Source organism: Mustela putorius, unplaced genomic scaffold, assembly GCF_011764305.1.
Source record: "Mustela putorius furo isolate JIRA1106 unplaced genomic scaffold, ASM1176430v1.1 tig00000275_pilon_pilon_pilon, whole genome shotgun sequence".
NCBI lineage: Eukaryota > Metazoa > Chordata > Mammalia > Carnivora > Mustelidae > Mustela > Mustela putorius.
This window is the reverse complement of record NW_025421341.1, coordinates 2,961,971-2,979,988: the sequence shown is the minus strand read 5'-3', so window position 1 is coordinate 2,979,988 and position 18,018 is coordinate 2,961,971. Positions and strand designations below refer to the sequence as shown.

General features: G+C 43.1%; 1 protein-coding gene and 1 non-coding gene across 13 annotated transcripts in view; one reads left to right on the top strand and one right to left on the bottom strand.

Annotated features, from left to right (window-relative positions):
• Nucleotides 1-4,754: 4,754 nt before the first annotated feature.
• CCDC150 (coiled-coil domain containing 150) overlaps nt 4,755-18,018 on the bottom strand; it is a 79,187-nt gene continuing 65,923 nt past the window's right edge. For 8 of the 12 annotated variants that reach the window (XM_004772151.3, XM_045078501.1, XM_004772153.3 and 5 more), the window contains 6 exons: nt 9,236-9,430; nt 8,742-8,810; nt 8,484-8,645; nt 7,745-7,831; nt 5,669-5,788; nt 4,755-5,133 (listed from right to left, as the gene is read on the bottom strand). In XM_004772151.3, the coding sequence (XP_004772208.1) occupies nt 4,951-5,133; nt 5,669-5,788; nt 7,745-7,831; nt 8,484-8,645; nt 8,742-8,810; nt 9,236-9,430 (816 nt within the window). In that variant the 3' untranslated portion in view covers nt 4,755-4,950. Of the gene's footprint in view, nt 5,134-5,668; nt 5,789-7,744; nt 7,832-8,483; nt 8,646-8,741; nt 8,876-9,235; nt 9,431-18,018 lie in introns of those variants that run through there. The other 4 variants (XM_013045716.2, XM_045078506.1, XM_045078504.1 and 1 more) reach the window with 4 other exon arrangements.
• Nucleotides 11,759-11,829, top strand: LOC123391721. Its single transcript, XR_006606415.1, has one exon. It is a non-coding gene; the product is annotated as a small nucleolar RNA SNORD56 (small nucleolar RNA).

Sequence of the window (18,018 nt, the reverse complement as noted above, 5' to 3'; positions counted from 1 at the left end):
GCCTTTAAATCCGATGTACTTGGAAGTTCCCTTCGTGTAGTTCACACTCTGATCTTCCTGGACACTTTTTTCAGGACTGCCAGGTTTAGGGGGCATTTAGCCCTCGTGGAGGCGGTGGCAAATCCACCTCAGCCCCCTTCACTCGTTTCTTTCTCTACCTTGATATGCCTTTGTCTGCTCCAGGCCTTGTAGTGAGGTGGGCAGGAGTGTGAGCGGTGAGCGAGCACACAAATGGGATTTGGGGATTTTTCTCAATTTACTTATTTTTAAAGATTTGACATTGTCTGTCCCAAGTTATACTAAGTGTGCTTTTATGTAGAATTCACTTTTTCTTTCTTGTTTCTTATTGGAGGAGGTAGGTAGCTAAGCAGCTGTTGCAAAGTCTATATGTTATTAAGGAATCAGTTTTAAAAACTCAGAAAGAACTTGACAGCCTGTGTCTGACTCTTATAAATGCTTTGGAGGAAACAGAGTGTCAGTATGAAAGGAATCTAGCACCTCCTCAGAGCTCCGGGTCTGCATTAATGAAGTTCAGTACTGACCATGTGGGTGTATTTTCTCAGTTTACAGTCTTTTGACTGTTGTGCTAGACATCTGTGGTTTTGATCTGACTTACTTCCAGTTCCCCTTCCTCTAGGAACATAGCTGAGATTTCCTTTGGGGAACTATTCTCAGTTTCCGATGGACACATCTCCCCTCTAGACCTCGCTAGTTAGTATCCAGTCTATCTTTGAAGTTACAGTGATTGATTGAGTGTGGGCATGTCATCGGCCCATCCAATGAGATGCAGTCTTGGATTTATTAGAGCTATAAGAAATCTCTGCTGCAGTTGGTGGGCAGGAAATGTTCCAGTCTGTTCTAGTCTTCTCTATATTGTACATTGTTTCTGACTACTTCTAAAACAGGTTGTATTAGCAAATGGCGTAGGGTCCCTACTGCCCAAAGAGGTCCAAGGTGGAGAACATCTGATGATGCAGAGCAGTGTGAACCCAGTCATCGGACTCAATGAGACAAGGCTGATCAGACCCACGAGTCCAGAGTAAATGCTCTTGAGGAGATACCAAATACCATCCAATGGTCAAATTTCTCCGACATTTTGCTCAACTTTCAAATAGTACCCTGAGGTAGACCCAAGAACTGAAGTAAGAGCCTTGTCTCCTTTTTGTTACTGGATCTAATCCGAACTAGGGAATTTAATAAAAAAAAAAAAAAGCCATGAAATTCGAAACTATTGTAGAAAACCAGTAATCTGTAGCTAGATGTTTCTGAGAGTCTTAGAGTAAATAAGCTCTGGCTGTCTGTATAAACCAAAAAGACCCCTGAGATAAAACTGAAGCCCAAAGATCTGTTAAGAATGAGAAGTCTATCAGTAAAGAGACTGGGAGAAATTGCAACCAAAAACTCACTGGGCTAATAAAAAGTGAAAGACAACCATCCGAAATCCAGTGATGCCACTCAGGGGGAGATGACCTCACAATTCCTGGTCTTTCCTCTAAACTCCCAAGTGGAATAGAATCACTCTTGATACTAGTGTTAGCTGCAACTAATCCTATCACTCTGGAATATCACATCCTTCTGGCTGAAATTTTAAAGTCTAACAAGCAGGGTGCCTGGGTGGCTCAGGTGGTTAAGAATCTGACTCTTGATTTCAGCTCAAGTCGTGATCTCAGGGCCCTGTCCTGAGTGTGGAGCCTCCCTTAAGATTTTCTCTCTCCCTCTACCCCTCCCCCCTCCAAAAAAAAGTTGTCAAGAAAGAAAAGCAAAATGACTTACAGTGTGAGAGAGTGGTTTTGTCTTAAAATGGCTTTATAACAAAAGGTGGGATGAATTTGAAAATGTGTAGTAATTATACAAGTTTGAGAGGAAGTGAACATTATTTGCTTTGGCTTATTTAAACCACTCTAGAAAATGAGAACTTAAAGCAATTCTGAGCCTCTTCCCGAGTCTCAACCTTATCTGATACTTTGGTATCACTGGTCAGAATCCAGATTGATTCTTCCTAGATTTTCATGAATCTTTTTAACATGAAAAGGTGGGTAGGTATTAAATCAGCAGACATAATAGTATTGCCTGTCCCTTAATTCAGTAGCCACAGCTTTGTCTCCTTTCTTCAGAACTACAGTTGTCAAAAAATTAAAACATCTTCAGATCTTGTATTAGAATCCCCTTTAGGTCTGATGTTACCACGTGTGGTACGTCTTTATTGCTAAAGCAAACTACCCATCATCTTTCTATTACTTGATATTATGAATTTCAATTTCTTTCTTCTATTATCATCCATTGTTGTAATATTCCTTGAACATATACCTAGAGTTACTGTTTTTATGTCTTTGTCACTCCTAATATCTATGTTAGTTCTGGGTCAGATTTTCCTGCTTTGTATGCCTGCTAATTTTGGATTGAATATCACTAATGGTGATTTTCTTTTTTTATCTCAATGGAGCTATATATTTTTGTATTCCTCTAAATATTCTTTTTAAAAAATTAAAAAAAATTTTTTTTAAAGTTTTTATTTATTTGACAGAGATCACAAGTAGGCAGAGAGGCAGGCAGAGAGAGAGAGAGGAGGAAGTAGGCCCACTGCTGAGCAGAGAGCCTGATCTGGGGCTCGATCCCAGGACCCCGGGATCATGACCCGAGCCGAAGGCAGAGGCTTTAACCCACTGAACCATCCAGGCGCCCCTCCTCTAAATATTCTTAAGCTCTGTTTTGGAATGCAGTTACCTGCAAATGGGTCATTTGGGGTCTAGTTTTTAAGATTTGTTAGGTGGGAGCAGAGCAGTGTTCACTGTAGGGCTGACTAGTCTCTCCATCTGAGACTGATGCTCTGTAGTATTACCACCCCCCACCACACCCCCGTCCTGTAAATCATGAGGTTTGATTCTGGCTGGTGGGAACTGGTACTGTGTGTGGGCGCTGTTAACTTGGATCCTTTTGGATGATTCTTTCTCCCGCTTCGGGTGGCTCCCCCTGTACATGCGCCAACTGTGCTTAGCTGGATACTCAGAGGACCTCTGGGACCTCCGAAGCTCTCCATCCGTGCAGCCCTCTCCTCTCTGGGACTCGGTCCTAGACTCCAGCAGTCACATCTCCTGGGCTCTGGCTCCTTAACTCAGGGAGCCCACCTTGATTTCTCCTCCTCGTGGCGCAGCTGGAATATTCTCAAGGCTGTAAGCTGGGCCCATAGTAGGCTTCACCTCACTTGTTCCTTTTCCCGCAGGGGTCACTGTTCTTTGTTGCATGATGTCTGGTGTCTTAAAAACCACTGTTTGACAGTTTCTGATGAAAGCTGAGGCCCAAAATGGAAGCGAGTGTACTATACAATAGACACCTACAAAGGTGCTATAGAAACGTGTTAGCAAATTCATTCCTCTAAACAGGCAGTTCTAACTATAAGCTTTCCTAGAGATGATCACTGACCTAACTGTAATTCTCTCCTCCCAAGCTAATGTGTAGTACAGCCCACCTAAAAAGTGATAAAAAGGTATGTTATACTGACTTTATCAATAATGATACTCTTTGAGGACAGTACAAAAGTGATCTGTGTTCTGGATGAGGAAGATAAGCATATTGTTGGCCAGTAATTGTCAATGTCATGACAACACTCAGAAATGGTAGATTTATAACCCATTAAAGTTGATCATCTCTCCTGGGCAATAACTGGGATCTTTTTTCCTATGAAGAATTCATGACTAAGGTAAACTGCTCTTTAGGGCTCTTGGTTGGACTGTTTCAAGACTGATGCCCTGGTACCCTCTACTGACTATCTCCTTACGAAGAGTCCACAAGGAGAGATCCTGTGGGGGTGAGACAAGTCGAGGAGGCTTTTACCAGCCTGCTAGAGCCCTCAGCTCTGAATGGACACACTCCAATAAACTTGGCCCTGAATGCCATCTCACCCCCATTACCGACACTTCTACGGCGGATATTGAGCCTCTTAAACCTCTGAAAGACTTGCAATCCTTGAACTCCCTACTTCCCCAAAACCCTGTATAAGACTCTGCCTGAGCAACAAAGCTCTTCCTTACCAGAGTGAGCATTAAACTCAGCTTTATCTTTTTATATCAGATGAGTGGGGGGCTCTTCAACCTCTGAGTGTCTTAATTTTGATGTTCTCTCCAGTTTCACAATTGCTCGCTTGATTTAGGTCCTGATGGCATCAGTAGCTGCCGTGGTTTGAGCACTGATTAACCTAGGTATTATGGTGATCCAGACTTACTGTGTGCAATCCACCATTCTGTGTCTGAAATAAGAAAAATCTCAATTTATTGTTTGCTCTAGTAAGGAAGAGCTACATTGGTCAGGCATATTTCCTGGAGCAGAGCAGACTGCCATCCACAATAGTTTGCTTTGTCAATGTCCAAGGAAGCTGTAAATACAATGTCTGTTGTAAGAATAGACATAGGGGTGCCTGGCTGGCTCAGCTGGTGGTGTGTGTGACTCTTGATGATGAGTCTAAGTCCCACACTGGGCCTAGAACTTACTTAATAAAATACAGACTAGAGATCTCATCTTATTAAAGATATTCTGGTAATTATCTAGCTTAAAAGGGTATACATTTGTATGACTGGATAAGTTTTTACCATTTTCCAAGTGATTCCAGTTCCAGGGATTATCTGCTTGACATTAGGATATTTTGTTTCAAAGAAATGTCCTAGTCTGTCATTTGGTTGCCATATCATCTAGTACCTCACTGAGTGCTTTTTGATAGAATGTACTTAGAAAAATAGCCAAGTATCATGCAACGGCATCTCTTATCATACAACAAATTAATATAAATTTATTGGGTGGAAAATGGGGGGAAAGGACAAATAAGATGGGGTGGTTCTGTACTGATACCAGCAAGTTCATAATACGAGAAACTCAAGTCCAAAATCTTCAGCCCACATCAAAGACTTCATGTTCTGATGACGGCGGGAAAGGCCAGCCCGGGACGCTGGGCGCAGGAAATCATGGTGGTGTAGCTCTAGATGAAGCAGCGCCTCCGTCAAGGACATCACTTTCTCTCAAGTTCAGAATGACACTTCTTGGGCACAAGTTTAAGATTCTGTTTATTCTCCCATCGGTGTAGAGCAGACTGGCCGGATGCGACATCGTGCCTGTTACCGTGGTCCTGTTGGAAGGAAAACAGACCTAACACTGTTCCCAACTACCTGCAGAGCCGAGGACATGTTCTGTCTCCACAAATATAATCTACTCATCAAGGTGAGTGGTTCTAATCTAGACAGTTTGGGAGATGGGCGACTCTTTTTTTTTAAATTTCTTTTCAGCGTAACAGTATTCATTGTTTTTGCACCACACCCAGTGCTCCATGCAATCCGTGCCCTCTCGAATACCCACCACCACCTGGTGCCCCCAACCTCCCACCCCCCGCCCCTTCAAAGCCTTCAGATTGTTTTTCAGAGTCCATAGTCTCTCATGGTTCACCTCCCCTTCCAATTTCCCCAACTCCCTTCTCCTCTCCATCTCCTCTTGTCCTCCATGCTATTTGTTATGCTCCACAAATGGGCAACTTTTAAGGAAGAAATTCTTTTGTTTTTCTTGCAGTTTAGAGAAACCTCAAGATTAGTGGGAAGAGTAGCCGTGTGAAGAGAGAAGTTCTGCGGTGAGAAATCTGAGAAGGGACAAAGCCAGAATTGCTGAGGACAGCCATGTCTAAGCACCCTACCTCTTCCAGCCACCTGTCTTCTCGGGGAAGCCTCTGCAACCGGTTTTTTGTCAGCTCAAGTTGGAGGCCGTCAAACCTACACTTAAACCAGCGATGAGCTTCTTCCAGGTTAGCTGTTATCTGAACAGAAAAGTCTTATCAGTAAAAATCACAATGAAGAAAGCTCTAAATTTTCTGTGTATTAGTTCCAGAGACTTTTTTTTAACCCAGACGTTAAAGGACCCAGATTCCAAGTGCAAGGTCCTTCTGCACCTCCCGACGGGAGTGACTTCTGAAGGCAGAGCTGAACGCGCGCAAGCCTGCTGCTTCCCTGCGTTCATGGATACGTCCTGGATGTGAACGGAAGGAAGAGGACCCAGGAGGCAAATAGAGCGAAAAGATCAAGACGGCTCTGCCGAGGAATATGGTAGTTCAAACCACAGTTTGAATTTTTGAGCTCTGTTCTCTAAGATTAAATCGTTCTCCAAAGTCCCTGCACTAGATCTTCCTTTTGGGCTTTAAGAAAGTAATTGAATTAGTAAAAGAGTGGACTAGCTTAGTGTAACTTGCGTTCTTTTAATTTCCTTTGTCATCAAAATATTTTATGCTTTGGCTCCTAAACACAAACTTCCAAACTACCTTTGTTAGACTTAAACAGTCCTTCTAGTAATCTGCCTTTGCAGATGATCCGAAATCAGTATTCGTTTATTTGACAGATATTTACTGAGTACCTGTATGTGCCTGGCACTTCTGTATGTATCTGAGTTACTTCAGTATTTTAAGGTAAAGCTGACAGGCTTTAAGGTTATATAAAAGTTGCTTCAAAAGAGCTCCAGAACATATCCTCTAGAATAAAAAGTAAAATGATTTTGAAGTCAGAGAGAGAGAGGTGTATTTCTCTCTTGCCCGGGAGAAGGCAAGTCCTTGAAAGCAGGGGCGTCCTTGGGCTCGGTTCATCCTGTGTCCCCTCAACTAGTCCAGTGCCCACCATAGGATAGGTCCACAGTAAATGTGTGGGACTAGGTATTTGTCCCAGATTAGCCAGGTCCTTGTGTGGGTACAAAATAATGAGGTAAGAAAATAGAGCTCCCCTTGGCATTTAAGCTTTAGAAAGCAACAAAGCTCAAGTACTTTGTATATCCTCCTAATGCCAGCGACACTCTCACCGCCCCCTCAAACCCAACCCCACATTTCTCTAGCATTCTTTACCAGGGATGGAGGGAAAGATGCTAGAAATGGCCCCTACATCATGTCACCTTTTGCACCGTGAATGAGAAGGGAGGTACTATTTAGTGAAACTTACTGAGTCATCTACTGCATAACAGATTAGTAAGTCTTACTATCCTGACTTTTCGAGATGTGGTAATTGATGAGTTAAAGTAAATGTCACTTCCTCAAGGGCACAGCAAGGGTCACAGCTGGCGTCAAACTCATGAGTCTGTAGTCCTTTGGCTACACCACTCTGATAGTCCTACTGTCTTGTCGAATGGCTATAAAAAGGACAAATCATGACCAACTGATGATGTCATCACTGTGATACCTCTGTTTTCTTAACTGGACATTAGGACTGGTTGTGTCACACAACGAATTCCATAGGTCCTTTCCACCTCTAAAAAATGTATGATTTTAAATACTTTCAAAAAGGTCAGTTTAAGATTAGAGAAAGCAAATTCGCAAATTCAAAGGGCCCACGAGCGGTACCTGGCTGCATCAGTCGGAAGAGCAAGCCTCTCTCAATCTCAGGGTGGTGAGTCTGAGCCCCATGTTGGGTGGAGAGATTAAATTAAAATAAAACTTAAAAAAAATAGGGCCTACTTTACATTTCTAGTTATTGGCTGAACAAAGAGCTTGCCTTTCTATCAGTGGTGTCAAGCAGTAGTTCGTTAAAATCTACCCACACACTGGTCCTCCTGACATTTAGGGGCAGAGACTTGGACTTGGCTTAGTCAGTATTTCAGTATTCTTTTATCAGGAGGCAGAATCCCAATCTAAAAATTATTCTTCATAGTAGACATTAGACTTAGTTATTGGTTCTTGCCTGTGACATTCCTGGAACTATGTCCGTGAAGGATGTTACCTTGACTGGGTGTGGCTTACCTGTTCGGATTCTACACTGGCTTCTTTCAGTTTATGCTCTGTTGCCTCTTTACATTTCCTTAGGTGTCTGATCGTTTCTTCCAGTTCCTGAAAATGTGATACGAAGATATTTACAAATTCCCAATATACCATATGGAACAAAAAGCTTCCATATTGTAAAAAATGGGCAACCACATTATGAAAGCGTGATGGGGTTAGACTTTGTAACTTCAGGTGCTACCAACAGGTAAGACCCACGCTGTTGTGGTCAGCAGTACACCTAATGCATCTCCGATTTTGATTTTACGTATCCTCCTGAAGAGGAAGCGATTAATTATCTCCTTCCAGAACCGAAGGAATGCTTTTTCACGGCAAGACAGTGTCTGCTGGAAGGCAAGAGCCTGATGGTCTCTTGGAGTCCCTACTCCACGACAGAATGTGGCGCTTCCGGAGGCTGGGTACAGCGGCAAGTCCCATCACAGTAGTGGGCGATCTGAGCTTCCGGGAAGAACCAAGGGGTAGAAAGTTCCTAAAGGACTGTGAAATTCAGTTTGGATGTCTTAGGAACCAGTATTTGGCGCAGCGAGCTTCGGCTGTTAAGAATGAATCTTTTATAAACTGAAAACTGGGAACACGTGGCACACTCAAAGCTACAGGCTTCTTCCTCTCGCAGGTTTATGTTTCTTTAATAGAATCTAGAAAACCGAGGTGCTCCGCTGCTGGGCTGCTCGTCGCTGAAGGACCCCGAAGGGCCTCTCACCTGGCACCGGCTCTCCAGGTCCTGCCTTATTTTCCGCTCCGCCTCGAGGCGCAGCTCCTGCTGCTTGTTCCGCGCCGAGGTCTCGTACTGGCTCTTGGCCAACAGCTGCATCTCCTTCTGCAGGTTGGTCATTTCAGACACGAACTTCTGGATGCTCAGCGACTGGTGGGGCACAGAGAGGGAAGCAGTCGGTGAATGGGTCGGAGTCTGAGATTTTAGGTGCATGGTAAAAACATGGAGTTTGTGAAAGTCTTCTACCTGTTCATAATTTTTTTTCTGATATTGATCCTTAATTAACTCCATTTGCCTCAATTCTGTTTCTATTTGCTGAAAGTAAATGTGGAAATAACATAGAAAGACGATCAGTAGAAAAACTGGCTTGCTCTTTTCGCCTATGGGGTGACAGAGAGAATCCCACATGAGACCCACAGTCCCCGGCTCCCGCCGGGCCCTCCTTCCCGTCCGGCGCACTGACCCTAAAACAGCAACGTCCTGTCACCAGGGAGCGGGCAGACGGGGAGTTAAAGGGACTTGGCAGCTAAACAGAAACCACACACTTACACAGCAGCATCTTGCTGGAAAGAGAGTACCCCCCCCCCCAGGCGTCTGCCCACGACCCAGGTGCAGCTGTCATCCCCAGAGAACACGGGTGCTGTCGGGACTCGGGGACCGCCTTCACCGGGCCCCACCACCTGCCTGGGTCCTCTCGGACACTAAGGAAGTGAGGGGAGAAGGAGCGCGCCTCATACAACCTTCATCCGCTCTACATTCTGAGTATTATTCGCCTTAGTCGACAAGTGGAGCTTAATTTGGGCCTTTTGATTCTTTATTTTCTCCTTGCTACTGTTCACGACCTTCTCGAGCTCCGTCAGCTTCTGCCGCAGCTCTCGGTTGGTGCGGGTTACCTCCACTGATCTGAAGTTGGCTTCATCGAGGGCCTTCTTCAGCTGTGGAACACGAAGGGAAAAGTCCATCATTTTCAAACTTCCATTTAGGAAGAGAAGCTGATGATTAGGCCCATCTTTGTGTTTAGTTCCCTTTGGGCCTTTTAAAGACGAGGGTAAGCGAGGCGATGATGATGATGTCTGCTGAGGAATGGTGGCGCAAAACTCTAAGTTGTTTTCATCTTTTTTTTCCATAATTTTTAACATTAAACACAATCTTTCCTAGAACAGATATAGACAACGTAAATACATGTTCATCATTTGCTTTTAAAGAGCAGGACTTTGGATTCCAATCTAAGTTCACATCTCCGCTGTAGCACTTATTCGCTGCGTAATTTGGGATAGTTGACTTCCTTGACCCTCGGGGTCATCAATGGCAAAGCACACAAATGACTTATCTCTGGGGACTCTGAGTTGAACAAGATAAGGCAGAGAAAGAAGGGGAGCCTGGCACACTTGCTCAGCTTTCAGCTTTTCTCTTCCTCCTGCTTGTGACCTCATGTCTGGAGAACTGAAAATTAGAAGGTAATTTATACAAATACTTGCCCGTTACTACCACTGCATAGATTTTTATAATACTGCTTTCAGTTTTAAAGATTTTAATAAGCTTGTCTAGTGGAAAAGTGGCATAGAGATTACTGTTAAAAACAAGACAATAGCCCTCAAATGGAGTCCCTTACGCTAAGCCACACGTCACCAAACCAAGACTGAGTGAGTTTTGGCTTTCCTAGAAATGAACCCTTAAATGAGTCCTTCAGGACTTGCCTGATGAGCGCTGGCTGGGTGGTCTGCCCGATCCCGGCATCCTCTAAAGCAAAGAAACTTTGCAAAAAGCAGCTTGAGTTACTGGGTAGTACAACTTGTTCCTGCTCCCTTCTGCCTAAAAAGCCTTCATTTCGTACTGTTCCTTGGAGATCTCTGCTAGAGCGGATAATGCCCAACTTGAATCAATTTTTGTTCAAATAAACTCTTAAAAGATAAACTAAAGCTTGGTAAATATTTAACAGATCTGGTGTCAGAAGAAAAAAAGGAAGGAGAGCAACGGGCCCCAGGAGCCAGCAGCAAGCTGCTGTAGGTACCCATGGCGCCCCCTGCTTCCTGGATGCTTCTGGACATCGCACTAATCCCTCCTAGAGCCTCACCCGGCAGCTTCGGTGTTAGCAGCTGTCAGACTTTGAGCCTTTCTTTTTCCGGACTGGATCCAGAAACTGACTAGAGTTGTACTGTTTCTGATCTAAAATCAAACTGAGTCCAGAGTTGGAGCGGGTCCAGTGTGAGGCCTCAGGTGAGTACAACTTTAAAGCTGAACAGAGAATTCTGAATTACAGTGGCTGCCAGGGAGAACTTTCAACCTAAGTAAGTTTATCCATGTGTATGTAAGGTACTCTAGAGGAGCAAGGCCAAGCACTTACAAAAGGCAGAAGGAAAATTACTATTTTTCATCCTCTGTGGTGACTAGAGGGAGACCTACTGGACATGCCCACTTGCCCAGAGCCTACAGCTAGGATCTGGAAAACTAGCAGAAGCTAGCAAAAGGTGACAATTCTCATGAAAGTTGGCTCTCTCAGATGTCCATCGATGGTGCATGGTTGAGAGAGGAAGATAAAATTCCACACCTGTCCCTATCAGATTCGGACTGATAAGGAAAAGATAGGTTTAAGATAATTCTTTGAACTGTAATTGTAACAGTAGGGAGAAATCTTTGATTGTGTCTTGTGAATCTGCTTCCAGATACTCATCAGTTGTTGATCATTCCTCTGCTAGGGACAGCTATTGCCTTCTTGTTGATCTGGTTCTGTGTCCTGAGAACTTGACTAGGCAACCATCAAGTCAGAGGCTCTAAAAATGTGGTTGGCCAGGAACCTACTGACTGGTGCCGGCCGGGACATTTCTCTTGGTTTTCTTTGGGAGTGGTTCTGGAACTTGGGTGAGGATTATCTTTTGTGCCCTCTGAGGGGACCTCTCTTACATCCATGGGGTAGTTCAATACTACTAGGAGTATTTACTGTTTGTCCTGGCTCAAAGCTGGTGAGATATCTGAAAGGATTTAAAGGAGTTCTATTGGGGTGCCTGGGCGGCTCAGTCAGTTGGGTGTCTGCCTACGGCTCAGGTCATGATCCCAGGGTCCTAGGATCAAGCCCCACATCAGGCTCCCTGCTCAGTGGAGAGTCTGCTTCTCCCTCTCCCACTGCTTGCTGCTTTGTCTCCTCGTGTTCTCTCTGTATCTTTCTGTCAAATAAATAAATAAAATCTTAAAAAAAAAAAGTAGCTCTACTGTCAGAAGATGAGCAAATTCAGAGCCTGACAAACTTCACAGTTCCTTTCCTCCCTCTGCCATGATGAAGGTATTTTCGGTCAATAGCAGTTCCCCTGGTCAGTGCCGATACTCTGGGTCTGAGGGAAGCTGGGGGAAAAAGTCTGCCCCTCAGCTAAAATGAAACTACATACCTAGAGAGAGAAAGAGAAACATTCTAAAGTCTCTATGGAAGGATTTACTAAAATAGTCCAAAGACACACAGCTCTCTCTAAATCCAGAACATAGGCATCTTTTAATTTCCAGCTTAGTGGAAGATCTCCCTGATACAAAGAAGCAAATCAAAGATCAAGTAGTTGGCTGGGTGGGTCAGTCTGTTTAGCATTAAAGGTTGTGACCCAATCATTTGAGAAATTAAAAACCATTTGTCTTGTAAATCAAGTGTCCAAGAACAGAAATTCAGCTCTAGAACAATTCACAGCCCACCTGTCTTTTTTACCAATCCCCCAAACACCTAATCCCTCTAAGGCTTGCAGATATTGTAAAAGATCTGGATTTAGGGAACAAAATCCTCCTCGGTACAACATATATTCTTTTTCTGTGACTTTTGAGATGTATGAATTCTATTTGGTGTTCTCCAGGAATGAAGACAATTCTTAGGAGGAAAAGAAAAGAAAGGAAAGAAAGGATATTTTGAAAAGTAGAACCATGAAAAATCTTAAAAGTCTCCCCCCACCAATAGGCATTAAAAGCTTTCGCCTGGGGCACCTGGGTGGCCCAGCAGGTTAAACCTCTGCCTTCGGCTCAGGTCATGATCTCAGGGTCCTGGGATCGAGCCCCGCACTGGGCTCTCTGCTTGCAGGGAACCTGCTTGCCTACCCCCTCTCTGCCTGCCTCTCTGCCAACTTGTGATCTTTCTCTCTGTCAAATAAATAAAATCTAAAAAAAAAAAAAAGCTTTCGCCTGCATAGGTGATCTTAACTTTATTCCATTTGCCAAAGTCACAGTTTGGATCCAACTGTTCTTCCGTAGTGCGACGCATCATGGTACTTGTCTTAGAACCAAAGTTGTAAAATGGAGCTTGTTAGACCTGTTTGTGTCTGTATGTTTATGTCTTTGAACGCATGTTTAGAGACTCTCTTTTTCCTACCTTTGAAAGGTATTGCCAAAATGAATCTGTAGAGAGCTCTATTTAACTGGTTTAAAGACAAACAAGTATTTATACACATCAAGTTCACAAGGTCTAGGATAATCATCCACAAATAAAACAACAAACAAGCTACCTTTTACTTAAAATAACCATGTCTTCAGAATTATCAACACAAGTTGGAATGCTTATTTGCAGGGTTTATTAACAGTCAGATAAGCTCATCGATGTCTGCGATAGAGTTTGTCAGCAAGAAAGATCAGGGCTAGGGGCTTAATGTCTCACGAAATATTCACGAGTAATCTAAACATAATTGTTAGAGATGTAGGATAAAATTTTCAGTTTTGGGTAAAATTACCAAATTTTTTGTTAATGAGAAACCTGGAAATTACCCTAAAATAAATTAAATGATGGACACATTGAATATCTAGATTATTTCCAAATAAAATACCAAAACATTAATTACTAAACATAGGTTTATCCACTTTCAGCTTTCTTTTACAGAGAAACTAAAGATATTTGGGTTAATAAACATGTTTTGTGCTAAATTAGAAAGTTTACTAGGACAAAGAATATACTTCTAGAAATTAAGAGATGTATTCATAAACTTGCCAGCCCACAGAATGTTAGTGTAACATACTCCACAATTGGTTATTTCTTGGTTTTCCCTAGGAATAAGGATTCTAAGGGTTAGGGATTCTAGTCAATATGTGTAATTAAAATTACTTCAAAGTGATAAGGGTGAAAGGAAACTGTATGAAAAGTGTCTGCTCCGGATGGAGAAAAAGGAGAAAACATAGAACAAAGTCTTTTTTTTTTTTTTTTTTTTTTTTTTTTAAGATTTTATTTATTTATTTGACAGAGAGAGATCACAAGCAGACGGAGAGGCAGGCAGAGAGGGAGATAGAGGGAAGCAGGCTCCCTGCTGAGCAGAGAGCCTGATGCGGGACTCGATCCCAGGATCCTGAGATCATGACCTGAGCCGAAGGCAGCGGCTTAATCCACTGAGCCACCCAGGCGCCCCTAGAACAAAGTCTTAATGGGTAAAAGAAAGGGTTGGTCTGTGGAAAAGGAGTCTTGAGAAAGGAATTTTGTGTGTGGTCAAGGTGGCTAAGTTAATTCAAGTTTTTAAAGAATAAATTTGTTACAAAATTAGAATTTGGTTTTCTCTTCATTAAATGGACTGAGCTTTCTTGGACTATTGGTCTGTTCTTGATAAGAGGCTGTGAAAGTTTGTTGGTTTGTTTTTGTTTGTTTGTTTTGTTTTGTTTTAAATTTATTTTTTATTTTCAGCATAACAGTATTCATTATTTTTGCACCACACCCAGTGCTCCATGCAATCCGTGCCCTCTATAATACCCACCACCTGGTACCCCAACCTCCCACCCCCGCCACTTCAAACCCCTCAGATTGTTTTTCAGAGTCCATAGTCTCTCATGGTTCACCTCCCCTTCCAATTTCCCCCAACTCCCTTCTCCTCTCTAATTCCCCATGTCCTCCATGCTATTTGTTATGCTCCACAAATAAGTGAAACCATATGATAACTGACTCTCTCTGCTTGACTTATTTCGCTCAGCATAATCTCTTCCAGTCCCATCCATGTTGCTACAAAAGTTGGGTATTCATCCTTTCTGAGGCAGGCATAATACTCCATAGTGTATATGGACCACATCTTCCTTATCCATTCGTCCATTGAAGGGCATCTTGGTTCTTTCCACAGTTTGGCAACCGTGGCCATTGCTGCTATAAACATTGGGGTACAGATGGCCCTTCTTTTCACTACATCTGTATCTCTGGGGTAAATACCCAGTAGTGCAATGTCAGGGTCATAGGGAAGTTCTATTTTTAATTTCTTGAGGAATCTCCACACTGTTCTCCAAAGAGGCTGCACCAACTTGCATTCCCCCAACAGTGTAAGAAGGGAAATCATCAAGATTAGAGCTGAGATCGATGAGGTAGAAACCAGAGATACAGTAGAACGTATCAATGAAACTAGAAGCTGGTTTTTTGAAAGAATCAATAAGATCGATAAACCATTGGCGACACTAATCCAAAAGAAAAGAGAGAAAGCTCAAATACATAAAATTATGAATGAAAAGGGAGAGATCACAACGAACACCAAGGAAGTAGAAACAATCATCAGAAGTTATTATCAACAGTTATATGCCAATAAGCTAAGCAACCTAGATGAAATGGATGCATTCCTGGAAAACTATATAAACTCCCAAAATTGAATCAGGAAGAAATTGACAACCTGAATAGACCCATATCTAGTAACGAGATTGAAGCAGTGATCAAAAACCTCCCCCCCCCCCAAAAGAAAAACAAGAGCCCAGGACCTGATAGATTCCCTGGGGAATTCTACCAAACTTTCAAAGAAGAAATAACACCTATTCTCCTGAAGCTGTTTCAAAAAATTGAAGCAGAAGGAAAACTCCCAGACTCTTTCTACGAAACCAGCATTACCCTGATCCCCAAACTAGGCAAAGACCCTACCAAAAAGGAGAATTTCAGACCAATATCACTGATGAATATGGATGTTAAGATTCTCAACAAGATCCTAGCAAACAGGATCCAACAGCACATTAAAAAGATTATCCACATGACCAGGTGGGATTCATCCCTGGGCTACAAGGATGGTTCAACATTTTTTTTTTTAACCTTTTAGGTAAACTCCCTGAAAAACAAGGATTTTACATCTTAACAAAATAACTTACTGTGGTTGACATTGTCTTTTACTAGGTTTTTAATTACTTAAAACTGAGAAGATTGGGTTTTCTTAAGAGCTAACTTTTGTTCACAACTATATAACTTTCTGTATTTGCCTTTGAAACTTCCATTGTCATTTTGTTTAAAAAATATTTCATAATAATTTGTGATCTTAGTCAAATGTTTAAATGCTTTGACAATGTCCCCAAATCAAATTCTCAATGGAGCCTTTTTGATCTCAAAGTAACCTTGAGATTTCCCAGAGAATCCCTGAAAAATCTCAAAGGATTTTTGTCTCACCATGTGAAAAAGAGACATGTTAAAACTGATTAGGTGTATTCGGTGTGCTCAGTTATAGGGGGAGCACTGCCAAGTTAGTGATGACAGACCTTGTGTTTGTGCAATGTGTGTCATGAATAGGTGTTCTAGAAACTGTCGGAAATTCCGAAACATCTGCTACGTCCTGTAATCCCAGTTATGAAGTCGCGGTGTATCACAGATAGAACCCAATGTCCTTGTCAATTCTATTATCATTAACTCTCATCAGATCTTTAAACAGCATATTAAAGTCTTCTCATTTATTGACAGCTGTTGTTCTTGGATGCTTGTGCAAAGGGAGATCCCTGGGAAGGACCCTACTATGTACTCTCCAGCACTGACATTCCCGCCAAATTAGAAGATTCAGATTTCACAACTGAAGAAGACTCCATCTGACGTCTGGTCCCGTGTAATTATGTGGTGCGGAGGCCTCAAAATCAAATTAGCTAAGAAGAGAAGTAGCTGACTTTGGGGTAGACTGCTTCTACCTAAGATGTCAGATCAAGAATGTTTCTTTCCATTCTTTCTTCTCTGACCATCCTTTTCCTAATTCTTACACCATGATGGTCTTTAGGATTCATTTGCCCACATTTTGCCTTGCTCTGGCCTGCAAAAATGATGCCATTGCAAAGGGTGTAATCTAGCCGAACACCTGGTAGATTCGCCATGCCGCTGGTCATCCCGTAGTTCTGGCCGTCACACACTTCTGATTTCCGATGCTTCAGTTCCTCTGGGCCCAACTCTGCGCCCCTCTCCATTGTTTCATATTCCCTACACCCCATGGTCAATTTCTCTGCTTCAGGTTAAAAACTCCAAGCCCAGGGAATCTTGCATCCAGGTTCTGGACAAAGAAAGTGACAAAGGCAAGGGGAACTAGAAGAAAATCAGTGTGGTCCACAGACTTAGATTTTACTGATCTCCATTGCTGTCACCTTTCCACAGTTTTGAGCCACAGACTGAAAACTGGACTTAACCAGGAGGCAATCGTGATTCAAAATTAGCTTCCTGGGGCACCTGGGTGGCTCAGTGGATTAAGCCGCTGCCTTCAGCTCAGGTCATGATCTCAGGGTCCTGGGATCGAGCCCCACATCGGGCGCTCGGCTCAGTGGGGAGCCTGCTTCCCCCTGCCCCCTGCCTGCCTCTCTGCCTACTTGTGATCTCTCTCTGTGTCAAATAAATAAAATCTTAAAAAAAAAAAATTAGCTTCCTTTGGTAGATCCCTAGTGCCTCGGCTGCCATCAGAAACCTCTCCATAGGGGCACTTGCCTGGCTCAGTGGGTTGGGCTTCTGCTTTCGACTCAGGTCATGATCCCAGTGTCCAGGGATCAAGCCCCGCATCAGCTCTCTGCTCAGTGGGTAGCCTGCTTCCCCCTCTCTTTCTCTGCCTACTTGTGATCTCTGTCAAATAAATAAATAAAATATTTAAAAAGAAAAGAAAAGAAACTTCTCCATAATTCTCCAGAATCTGCTAAAAGCTGCCCAACAAAACCCTTGACTCTGCCTGAACTTGTTCTGGGTAATCGGATATTCTCAGTTGTCTTTCAGCTGCGTGAGGAGGTATTTGTGCTGGGGCCAGTACCCCCTGCGGCACTTAGACTGACACTTCTGGGGAAGCTGAGGCTCTGCTACCTGAGATCGCTGAATGAGCTAGCTGGCCGGCCGGAGAGAGTGACTCCTTCAGCAGAGTCCTTCCCTTGCTTGGCTCTGATCTGGGTCTTGGGGACCAAGGCACATTGGGAATTACCTGCTTATAACGATCACAGCAGACTCCCCCAAGTGTGCTGTGTGCTCTTAAAACCTTGAAATGCACGTTCATCATTGCTAACCACAAAGCAAATGATCTAAGACAGTTGGGTAATGTCTGATAAGACCCCTGCCATCCCCCAGAGGAGAGTAACTTGTTCTAATCAACCTGCTTTTTAGCCTAATACATCTTACTCCCACTCTTGGCTGTCTCTGAAAGCCTTTCCTCTCATACGGCTCCTGGAGCTCTGCTAGATTGGGTACTACTGTGACTGGAACTGAGTTTTGCTCAGTTAAACTCTTAAAATGTTTAATATGCCTCAGTTTATCTTTTAACGTGACTTAAATCATTTTATAGAACTCCTTTCCTCTTCCAGTGCCCTTAAAGCAGTGCCGCTGGGTTTTCCGGAAAGGTGGCAG